Here is a 12,647-nt window from a genome sequence, read left to right on the forward strand (position 1 = left end):
ATTTAAAGTATGTACTTGTCTGTATAGATGTTTTCTCAAATTGGGTCGAAGCTTTTCCAGCAGCTACAAATACCGCTATGTTTACAGCTAAGAAAATTGTGCAGGAATTTGTATGTAGATATGGTATCCCTAGAATCATTGAAAGCGATAGGGGTACCCATTTTACAGGTGATGTCTTCCAAGGAATGTGTAAGTTGATGGGAATTGATAGCAAGCTGCACACTCCGTACCGTCCACAGGCGAGTGCGAAGGTCGAAAGAGTGAACAGCACTATTAAAAATAAATTGAGTAAAGTAATGGCAGAGACAGGATTGACGTGGCCAGAAGCTTTACCCATTGTTTTGTATAGCATCAGAACCACTCCCAGGTCCCCTCTTAATCTGTCCCCTTTTGAAATCTTGTTTGGTCGACAACCGCATGTCATGATTAACCCTCAGGATGATTTGAAATGTAACAATGAAGTAACTGTAAAGTACTTGATTAACATGAGTAAACAGTTGAGGAATCAAAATGATAATCTGAAGTTGGTGATTCCTGATTTACCAGATAGTAATTGTCATGACATTGAACCTGGGGATTATGTAATGATACGAAATTTTCTACGCTCAGGTTGTCTTATTGATAGATGGGAAGGACCATACCAGGTCTTATTGACTAGCACCACAGCATTGAAGGTTGCTGAGAGAGAGACTTGGGTCCATTCATCCCACTGCAAGAAGGTTGCTGATCCAGAGAAGTCCCGTGATAAGGAACAGACGGTAGAGGTTGTATCACTGGAGTGTCTGTTCCAGGAGGACTGAGGCGGCACCTGAGCCTTGAAGACCGGAAGCAGTTGTCGACTCCCCTCTCCCTTTTATTGTTTTTCTCCACTTCCCATCCCCTCTCCCTTAAAAATTTCTGTTTCCCCCTTCTCAATCTTCTCCATTTCCTCCTCAAAGATGGACTTGCCCAAAGAGACTGTGATCCGGATTTTGATGTTGACCATGATGTTGACCCGAGCAGTCTATTCCGGCGAGAGTACCATAGAGGTCGAGAGAGGTTCTGGAATGGGTTCCGATTATGATGATGGAGGCGTAGTTTTCCAAGATCAACCAATCCAACAAGCAAAGGCGAGTATCAGAAAACGATCCGATAGAAGAAATTGTGATGGATTGTTAGCTGAGGAAAATTGTATCTGTAGGCTCTGTGATAATCTGGTTGAAGATGGATGCATAAAGAAATGCCAATCTAGTTTTAATATCCATATAGACCGGCATCCATTGAGTGACTATCACTCCTTAGTGGGTAACGTGTTAAACCAAACAGATTGTTGGGTATGCTCTCAAGTACCTCAGGGTCACAGCAAATCAGGGCTAGTACCATTTCCTTTAACGTTAGGGGAGGTACTTGAGCTAAGTGGTGGGAGACCGGTGGACCGGAGGTTTAACATCTCCAGCCCTCCTAGTTTGAAGCTCCACCAATACCATGTGGATAGGTCCCTCATATGTTTTAACATCTCCAATCCCAGAAAACCGGGAAATTGGGAAGTGTCATGGAGCAACCTTACCATGACCTTTTCACACAGAGCAGATAGAATGCCTACAGATACAGAGCTCGTACGCCACATAGCCAGTAGAGGAAAATCTTTCCGGTATCGATATACCTTAGGAAATAGGATTACTAAAGTTGGAGAGGTATCACCAGGATACTGTGCACATATCGTACAAACCGATACGTGCATTAGGCAGATGGAAGAATTAGGGTCAGGAGATTTCACCTGGAAGGTTTGTAACATGGTCATGTCCTTCTCCGTCCCATATGTTCTCCCCGATGATGCATATTTCATATGCGGGAGAAAGGCGTACAAGTGGCTTGCCCCAAACTCTGAAGGATTGTGTTATATTGGAAAAGTATTGCCTGAAGTGATGACTGTAACACATGACAAAATGAAGGACATACACCGTGGTGCCCAAGCTCCTTATACTCACACTCATTACGAACACCGAGTTAAAAGACAACTGTCAGAAAGGTTAGAGCATCCGGCCTCTGATCTTATCCATGAATCCACCGGGATTCAGGTTCTGGTAGCGTTAGATTTCACTCGTACCGCTCGAGGAGTGATGAATTATAGATACATTTCCGCACTCGCCAATTTGTTAGATAATATCACTGAAATGTATGATGACACGTTTAGATACACTGGAAGAGAACTTCAAGCTTACAAAACAGAACTAGTTCAGCATAGGATGGTTCTTAATTATCTTACAGCAGTAACAGGCGGATATTGTGTTACATTGGCAACACAGTACGGCATAAAGTGTTGCACGTATATCACCAATAGCACCGAGGATCCGGTAGAGGTCATAGACCAAAAGATGGATGATATTCTGCAATTAAAGTGGGAATTTCGTCGAAAACACAATCTCACCCTTGCTGCTGTAGGTAATGAGCTGACTGGTTGGGTGTCATGGTTGAACCCGCGAAATTGGTTCTCCGGTTTGGGAGAGTGGGCTCAAGGAGTCATAATGGATGTTGGAAAGTTTCTACTGTGTATTTTGGGTGTCGTTATATCGTTTGGATTGATATTTAGATGCGGGCAGGCTTTGATGAGGTGTAAACAAAGTACGAAAGTGATGAGCTTGAGGAGTGAGGAAACTGTAATTAACCTGGATTTGATTTATGACCCAATGCTAGAAACCATGACGTAATGATGTAATGAGTATACGGTCCGTCTTTCACCCATTTCTATGTTTTCCTCCGAGGTACAAAGACCCACGTAGACGAAGGATTTGATGAGCCAAGGGGCCGACAACGGAAAGATGGAAAGAAGAAGAGCAGACGACCTGATATACAAGATTTTGATGGACAATGCCATGGGTACCCCAGTTTCCCTAGGAACTTTAAAATCACGCTAGCCCAACATTTTTTGTAAATCCATGGACGTTGTTTGCTTTACTCACGATTTATGAGCAAAAGCACAGAGAAGAAGACTCCGATCAACCGACACCAATCAAGACCTCAATCGACGAATGTACATTTCCCTGACATAGAATACCATTGCATTTTCCATAAGTGTTCTTTATCTTCATCTCTACAACCCTCAGGTAATGACACACATAGACGATAGGGAATTCAGGCACAGATATCAGCAACCACATACCTCCCCCATTCATGTATCATCAACTAAAATGTGCATCCCCATTTTGTTACAACTACAGCCGAAATGAGCTCGGTAAAGTTTGACAGCCCATCCACAGACCTGTACCACAGGATAAGAAGGAATTCAAATGTATACTTCGCAATACCTCGAAGCTTGATCTACCACACGTACGGCACGATGATACATGACCCTCCAAACATGGACTCATACACACATGCTTCTGCTTTCTCACTAGGTCATACCCTCTTCACACCTTCTCCTCTCTCCTCCCCTACCCAACCATGGAAATCAATTAACCCCTGACTTACATTTTTCTCCTTAAATGTTTTGTGGCAGTTATTATTGACTGCCAAAGGGTGGACTGTCAAAGTCAGAAAAATGTCTCAATGCACGTTGCCATATTTGCACCGCACACTGGTCCGTGCTGCGCATGCGTACGCTCTCCCGTGGAAGCGCATACCCGCAATCGCGTGCACTCGCACGCGCAGTATGCGCATTTACGGTAGAGTTTATGTGATCGTAGCGTGCGACTCATTAGTTACAAATGTTCACAATTAATGTAGTTTATAGATCATGATCCCTTTGATAGTTTCTGTAAGTTTGGTTAAAGTACAATGTCCCAGAGCTGAGGAATCCCTCTTTGCATCGTACGAAGGGTCTAACAGGAATCATACTGCAGTGTTTGGTACCCATCGGAAGAGTATTTAATTAGCAATATTCCGGTGTTGGTTTGGAGCGTATTAATCGCTCGTGCGAATAGTTATGGACATAAGAAGTTTATGTCCATTTCTATGATTTACACATACTCAGGTATGCGGCGGGAAACCCAGTTTCCCACCCACCTGAGCTGTTGGAAATCGTCACAGCCCACCTGTATGAATCACCCTATGACCTTTTGTTATGATGCAGGGCCGAATTCCTTCGGCCAATGGACAATGGGATTGTAGGACCAGGAGATTGCATTGTGTGTGGAGCATAAACAGGCAGGCCGACCACATCCAGCACTCACTCTCTCATCAACGGTTATCTGCTGATAATCGGGAGCTGGATATCGAGGCGCTGGCGATCATACCCTTTGTGCGTAAGTTCTCTCCATAATCATTGTCTTTCTGCGAGCCAATCTCTCTCTCTCTCTCTCTCTCCATCTCTCTCTCTCCTCTTTTTTTCTCTTAAATACCTTATAGTATTATAGTATTGTATCGTATTGCATTTAGGTCAGTGTAGTATTGTCTTTTTGTATTTATTGTTTAGTTCTGTGGTTAGGAAGTCTCTGTTATATTGTAGTGTATCATATGTACTGTTATCCCCTTTTACAAGTATATTAGACATAATACAGTTAATAGGCCTTGGAAACCTAAACCAGTATCTGTGTATTTTCTATAGTGATAAGTGTTCATTTGAGCGTCGGTGACGCTCATGCAGCTTTGTAGATAGTCAGGTTACACAAGGTTGCATTTACACCCTGTACTCACATTAAGGTATTCTGTGTGTTTCATCGGTATAAGGTTTAACATAAAGGTATAGTGTTGTGAGCGTCTGCATCGCTGGTGACCTCCTCGTGGTCTCTAGCGTACGCTACGTTACAGCGAATCTTTCCCCTAGACATAACCAATAACGTGTCCTGTGATCCCTGGGCCGTGAGCGAACGTGACGCCTGAGCGTCTCGCCTACGGCTGAGCGATCGTTACGCAACTAGCGTACCATTACGGTACTTCTTAAGTAAACAGCGTACAGTGTTCTTAGCTTCATAAAGGGTTGTTTATACGACAAAGGAATTTAGCATTGTCACTATTTTGGGGTGTGGGGCTGGAGCTGCAGCTCCATCAGTCCCATTGCTAATCCTGCTCTGTGAAAACACAGCAGGCAAAGGGCAGAGCCTCCCATTGGATGTAACCTGTGTGGGAGGGAGTTTCTCGCCCAATCAGCTGTGGACTGGGTGTGATAGACCTGCCACTAACCCAATGAGAGATGCGTTATACACATAGGCACAAAGTCACAGAGCTGGGCTATTATATAGGAGATGTGTCTCTGAATAAAGGGTAGGATATTTTATCTTCAGTACGTCCTCAGATGGAAGATGTAGAAGATAACTATATATGAAACACCTATCCGAGTCCCCTGATGTAGTATAAAAGGTTATTTCCAGTCACTGTGTAATAATGTGAGGACCACATAAAGACTAGAGGAAGGGTCTACTCATGTATGTCAGTAACCTTGAACTGTTATCATTTGCAGGCTGGTGAAACACGGCAATGAATGTTTTGAACCCGATGCCTGTCCCTGCTCGTGGAAAGCCAAGGAATATTTCCCCGGGGACGTTGTGAACTCCTCCTGCCACACGTGGTGACTTATTTTCCTACTGATTAGTGATAGTTATGGCGGATTATTATGAGTGATATTATTGTGACTCCTAAGCCAGCTGCAGACTGCGCAGTAGTACAGTCAGTCTCCCGGAACTGTTGAATGAGCTCTGTATGTGGTAATAGATTTAATGTAAGACAGATTAAATGCTGCTCATTGTAATTGTTTCAAGACAAATAGAAGTACAGTATGACGAGTGGTAAACCTCTTCAGGTCCATCTCTCATCCCCAGTTACTGAGTGGTCTAAAGAATTCACTATTCTAGTGTTTTACGTATTTGATTTTCAGGGAGGTCAGTGTATCAGTATATCAGGAAGGGAGTGATGGGATAGTGAGGGCAGGGCCGGTACTTGCCCTTGTGGCGACCCGGGCAAAATGTAGGGGCGTGGCTTAATATGGGGGCGTGGTCAGTCACGCCCCCATTTGTAGCGCCGCTGGAAAAAAAAAAGTATACTTACTATACCCCGCTCCTGATTCCAGACCCTGCAGACCGGCGCCGCTCTTCTCCTTGGATCTATGGGAGAGACGTCAGTCATGACGTCTCTCCCATAGCACAACATAGGCACTAGAGGTCAATTATGACCCCTAGCGTCTGTGCCACAATGCTGTGCGGTGCGCGATGACGTCATCGCGCACCGCACACCAAAGGTCCTCTCCATGAAGGGAAACTAGACGCTTAGCGTCTGATTCCCTTCATAGCGGGGGAGGACCAGCACCACGAAGGGAAACCAGACGCGTAGCGTCTGGTTCCCTTCTCACAGCGGGAGGGGGGGCACAGCGGGGGGACACTGCTGGGGCGCACACTGCACAGTGGCGGATCTTGCCATGGTGCGGCGCCCTCCGGATGGCGCCGGCGCCCTCCAGAAGGCAGCGCCCCGGGCAAAAGTCCTGCTTGCCCGTGGCAAGATCCGCCACTGACACTGTGAGGGCAGGGCTGCATGTGACAGGGGCAGTGACATGATGTGAGGAGGGGAATGGACCGGAGGCAGCAGGAAGCCACAGACTGAAAGTTATATAGTGGAAGGAGCAGGCTCCCCCAGCAGCACAGAGTATATCAGGAGATGAGTGATGGGTTAGTGAGGACAGGGCTGCATGTGACAGGGGCAGAGACATGATGTAAGGAGGGGAATGGAGGCAGCATGTAGCCACAGACTGAGGGTTATATAGTGGAAGAAGCAGGGTACCCAGCAGCACAGAGTATATCAGGAGATGAGTGATGTGTTAGTGAGGACAGGGCTGCATGTGACAGGGGCAGAGACATGATGTAAGGAGGGGAATGGAGGCAGCAGTAAGCCACAGACTGAGAGTTCTATAGTGGGAGGAGCAGGGTCCCCCAGCAGCACAGAGTATATCAGGAGATGAGTGATGTGTCAGTGAGGACAGGGCTGCATGTGACATGGGCAGAGACATGATGTAAGGAGGGGAATGGAGGCAGCAGGAAGCCACAGACTGAGAGTTATATAGTGGGAGGAGCAGGCTCCCCCAGCAGCACAGAGTATATCAAGAGGTGAGTGATGGGTTAGTGAGGACAGGGCTGCATGTGACAGGGGCAGTGACATGATGTGAGGAGGGGAATGGAGGCAGCAGGAAGCCACAGACTGAGAGTTATATAGTGGGAGGAGCAGGGTCCCCAGCAGCACAGAGTATATCAGGAGATGAGTGATGTGTCAGTGAGGACAGGGCTGCATGTGACAGGGGCAGTGACATGATGTGAGGAGGGGAATGGAGGCAGCAGGAAGCCACGGACTGAGAGTTATATAGTGGAAGGAGCAGGGTCCCCAGCAGCACAGAGTATATCAGGAGATGAATGATGTGTCAGTGAGGACAGGGCTGCATGTGACAGGGACAGTGACACAATGTGAGGAGGGAAATTGAGACAGCAGGAAGCCACAGACTGAGAGTTATATAGTGGGAGGAGCAGTGTCCCCAGCAGCACAGAGTATATCAGGAGATGAGTGATGTGTCAGTGAGGACAGGGCTGCATGTGACAGGGGCAGTGACATGATGTGAGGAGGGGAATGGAGGCAGCAGGAAGCCACGGACTGAGAGTTATATAGTGGAAGGAGCAGGGTCCCCAGCAGCACAGAGTATATCAGGAGATGAATGATGTGTCAGTGAGGACAGGGCTGCATGTGACAGGGACAGTGACACAATGTGAGGAGGGAAATTGAGACAGCAGGAAGCCACAGACTGAGAGTTATATAGTGGAAGGAGCCGAGTACCCAGCAGCACAGAGTATATCAAGGGATGAGTGATGTGTTATGGTCTATTTATTAATAATCTCATGCTCAATGCAATCTGGTTGCTATGTTGGCATCCAGAATTACACTGCAGTATGAGATTATTCCACCGGGATGTAACTTTCAACACCCGCAGGGACAGGGGTACGGAATGAGTCTGCCCCTGCAATGTATTCGGACCTCTAGCGGGACACCTGCGCATGCTCAGCAGCCAGTGCTGGGGAGGGTTCCGGAGCGACCCTCTGCCAGCTAAGTTTGTGATCTACAGCCCATAGGCTACAACGGGCTAATGCAGATGGCATTAGCTGCGGGGCCAAGCTCGGGTATACTCTGCATTCCAGAACTTGGTAAATCTGTCAGCAACACATCCCTATAGAAACCTATGGGGGCTGCGGCTGTTGTCAGGAATAAAGGGATTGCAGCTGATATCTAATATGTCTGCTGCGGCCCCCCTGTGATACATAGGGGTGAATATTTACGTAACCCATCCCCCCCACAAAACCCCCCGAATAAGCCGCAAATATTTAATGAGAAGCTGGCCCTTAGTGAGTATGGAGGGTTTTTTTTTTTTTTATAGAAACAACCAACTTTTTGCCCCTTAAATGGTTTTGCCCCTTAAAAAAATTCCTGCAGTCTAAACCCTATTACATTTCTCCCCCTGAGGCCTATATGTTGGAAGGAGCAGGGTTTCCCCGTAGCAAAGAGTAGGGATGCCAGGCCCCTGTCTCACTGGTGCAGGAAACCTGTGGTGATCACACATCACTTTGGTGGTAATTCCGAGTTGATCGCTCGCTAGCAGTGTTTAGCAGTCGTGCAAACGCTAAGCCGCCGCCCACTGGGAGTGTATTTTAGCTTAGCAGAAGTGCGAACGAAAGGATCGCAGAGCGACTACAAAAAAAAATTGTGCAGATTCAGAGTAGCTCCAAACCTACTCAGCGCTTGCAATGACTTCAGACTGTTCAGTTCCGGATTTGACGTCACAAACACGCCCTGCGTTCGGCCAGCCACGCCTGCATTTTTCCTGACACTCCTGCGTTTTTTTGAACACTCCCTAAAAACGGTCAGTTGACACCCAGAAACGCCCCTATGCTGTCAATCACTCTGCGGCTGCCATTGCGACTGAAAATCTTCGCTAGACCTTGTGTAAAAATACTTTGCCCGTTGTGAAAGTACGTTGTGCGTGCGCACTGCGCCGCATGCGCAGAAGTGCCGCTTTTTTTGCATCATCGCTGCGCAGCGAACATTTTTAGCTAGCGATGAACTCGGAATGACCCCCTTTGTACAGAAAATGAAGGTCAGGTATCACCATCTTTGTGCTTTTCTAAATGATTCCACAGTTGTGCAGAATTGTGTGACTCGCGTCTCTGCAGGAAGGTGACATTTGATGGAGTAACAAATGTGTTTCTCTGTCAGATTTCCCTGCACTTTGCCCTAAATTGATTAATCGGGATACAGCTGTGTGTTATTATGTGCAATTCAGTGTGTGAAGTGTTTTGCTGTATTGGGAAAGTGACATTTTCAATGAAAACTTAATTTTTTTTTAAATTTTTTTTAAATAATTTTATTATGTGATTTACTCCAGTGTTTGTCATCACGGATCATTTCAATGTACCTTCCATCCGTGTCCATCCATGTGCACATACTACGGCGATCGCCATTACCGGACGTTTGATGGCCTGGCGTTTGATTTTGTTGGGTCGTGTAAAGTTCATCTGATTAAGGTGAGAGTACGTCTGTTGTGTGTTCATACGGATTTTATACGTAGACTTAAAACATGAGGAAATAATTTTCGCAGAAAAACTTTTCAAAATGAATATAGACGTGAGGGCCATTTTCCAGGCAGAATATTAATACATTCAGATTTCGGTTAGTCCTGACACGATTATTGTGAGAATTTGTGACAGAGTAGAGGAGAGGACGCTACTCACATACTGGACCACCAGGGTTCTGTACTGTACCGGAGACCCCATCTACAGCACACAGAGTAATGGCAGCTCTGTGTGTAATTCCTTATATAGTGAATGAAATCTCTCCCTGCTGTATAGAATGTTGGTGTAAAAGGTCCTAATAACACAGTATGAGATAAAACTACACAGGTCTCAGCGTCTGTTCCAATAAATGTGTTATTTCTCTGACGTCCTAGTGGATGCTGGGAACTCCGTAAGGACCATGGGGAATAGTGGCTCCGCAGGAGTCTGGGCACATCTAAAGAAAGCTTTAGGATCACCTGGTGTGCACTGGCTCCTCCCCCCATGACCCTCCTCCAAGCCTCAGTTAGATCTCTGTGCCCGAACGAGAAGGGTGCACACTAGGGGCTCTCCTGAGCTCTTTGTGAAAGTTTTAGTTTAGGTTTATTATTTTCAGTGAGACCTGCTGGCAACAGGCTCACTGCATCGAGGGACTAAGGGGAGAAGAAGCGAACTCACCTGCGTGCAGAGTGGATTGGGCTTCTTGGCTACTGGACATTAGCTCCAGAGGGACGATCACAGGTTCAGCCTGGATGGGTCCCGGAGCCGCGCCGCCGGCTCCCTTACAGAGCCAGAAGAGCGAAGAGGTCCGGAAAATCGGCGGCAGAAGACGATCCTGTCTTCAGATAAGGTAGCGCACAGCACCGCAGCTGTGCGCCATTGCTCTCAGCACACTTCACACTCCGGTCACTGAGGGTGCAGGGCGCTGGGGGGGCAGCGCCCTGAGACGCAATAAATCGATAAAAACCTTATATGGCTAAAATAAATGCATCACATATAACTCCTGGGCTATATGGATGCATTTAACCCCTGCCAAAACATACAGAAAAACGGATGATAAGGACGCCGAGAAAGGGGCGGAGCCTATCTCCTCAGCACACTGGCACCATTTTCCCTCACAGCTCAGTTGGAGGGAAGCTCCCTGGCTCTCCCCTGCAGTCACTACACTACAGAAAGGGGTTAAAAAAGAGAGGGGGGCACAAATTAGGCGCAGTATAAACAATACAGCAGCTATAAAGGGAAAAACACTTATATAAGGTTATCCCTGTATATATATAGCGCTCTGGTGTGTGCTGGCAAACTCTCCCTCTGTCTCCCCAAAGGGCTAGTGGGGTCCTGTCCTCTATCAGAGCATTCCCTGTGTGTGTGCTGTGTGTCGGTACGTTTGTGTCGACATGTATGAGGAGAAAAATGATGTGGAGACGGAGTAGAGTGTCTGTAATAGTGTTGTCACCCCCTAGGGGGTCGACACCTGAGTGGATGTACTGTTGAAATTGCGTGACAGTGTCAGCTTTGTATTAAAGACAGTGGTTGACATGAGACAGCCGGCTACTCAGCTTGTGCATGTCCAGACGTCTCATACAGGGGCTCTAAAGCGCCCGTTACCTCAGATACAGACGCCGACACGGATACTGACTCCTGTGTCGACGGTGAAGAGACAACCGTGATTTCCAATAGGGCCACACATTGCATGATTGAGGCAATGGAAAATGTTTACACTTTTCTGATAATATGAATACCACCAAAAAAGGGGTATTATGTTTGGTGAGGAAAAACTTCCTGTAGTTTTCCTGAATCTGAGAAATAAAATGAGGTGTGTGATGATGCGTGGGTTTCCCCCCGATAACAATTGATAATTTCTAAAAAGTTATTGGCAGTATACCTTTTCCCGCCAGAGGTTAGGGTGCGTTGGGAAACACCCCCTAGGGGGGATAAGGCGCTCACACGCTTGTAAGAACAAGGGCTCTATCCTCTCCTGAGATGGCCGCCCTTAAGGATCCTGCTGATAGAAAGCAGGAGGGTATCCTAAAATGTATTTACACACATACTGGTGTTATACTGCGACCAGCAATCGCCTCAGCCTGGATGTGCAGTGCTGGGTTGGCGTGGTCGGATTCCCTGACTGGAAATATTGATATCCTAGATAAGGACAGTATATTATTGCCTATAGAGCAATTAAAAGATGCATTTCTATATATGCATGATGCACAGCGGAATATTTGCCGACTGGCATCAAGTATAAGTGCGTTGTCCAATTCTACCAGTAAAGTGGTCAGGTGATGCGGATTCCAAACGGCATTTGGAAGTATTGCCTTAAAAAAAGGGGATGTACCCCTGGTCGCCTCTCAAAATAAAACGCCGTATTATCAGGCGCAGTTCTGGTTGGCAAGCGGACAAAAGGGTTCCTCTTTTCTGCACGTGACAGAGGGAGAGGAAAATGGCTGCAGAGATCAGCCAGTTCCCAGGAACAGAAACCCTTTTCTGCCTCTGCCAAGCCCTCAGTATGACGCTAGGGCTTTACAAGTTCAGGCACGGTGGGGGCCCGTTCTCAATGAATTTCAGTGCGCAGTGGGCTCACTCGCAAGTAGACCCCTGGATCCTTCAGGTAATATTTTCAGGGGTACAAATTGGAATTCGAGACGTATTCCCCTCGCCGTTTCCAAAAGTCTGTTTTACCGACGTCTCCCGCTGACAGGGAGGCAGTTTTGGAAGCCATTCACAAGCTGTATTCCCAGCAGGTGATAATTAAGGTACCCCTCCTGCAACAGGGAACGGGGTATTATTCCACACTATTGTGGTACCGAAGCCAGACGGCTCGGTGAGACCGATTTTAAAATCTAAAATCTAAAATCTTTGAACACTTACATACACAGGTTCAAATTAAAAATTGAGTCACTCAGAGCAGTGATTGCAAACCTGGAAGAAGGGGACTACATGATGTCTCGGGACATCAAGGATGCTTACCTTCATGTCAAAATTTACCCTTCTCACCAAGGGTATCTCAGGTTATGGTACAGAACTGTCACTATCAGTTCAGACGCTGCCGTAGGGATGGTCCACGGCACCCCGGGTCTTTACTGAAGTAATGACCGAAATGATGATATTCCTTCGAAGGAAGGGAATTTTAGTTATCCTTTACTTGGACGATTCCCTGATAAG

At 46.7% G+C, this 12,647-nt stretch overlaps 1 protein-coding gene across 1 annotated transcript in view; it reads left to right on the top strand.

The window, feature by feature from the left end:
- Positions 1-12,647, top strand: part of OTOG (otogelin) — a 416,567-nt gene that overhangs the window by 147,706 nt on the left and 256,214 nt on the right. Inside the window, exons 23-24 of the mRNA XM_063944165.1 lie at positions 5,375-5,482; positions 9,323-9,461. Of these exons, the coding sequence (XP_063800235.1) occupies positions 5,375-5,482; positions 9,323-9,461 (247 nt within the window). The remainder of the gene's footprint in view (positions 1-5,374; positions 5,483-9,322; positions 9,462-12,647) is intronic.

The sequence above is a fragment of the Pseudophryne corroboree genome, chromosome 11 (genome assembly GCF_028390025.1).
Source record: "Pseudophryne corroboree isolate aPseCor3 chromosome 11, aPseCor3.hap2, whole genome shotgun sequence".
NCBI lineage: Eukaryota > Metazoa > Chordata > Amphibia > Anura > Myobatrachidae > Pseudophryne > Pseudophryne corroboree.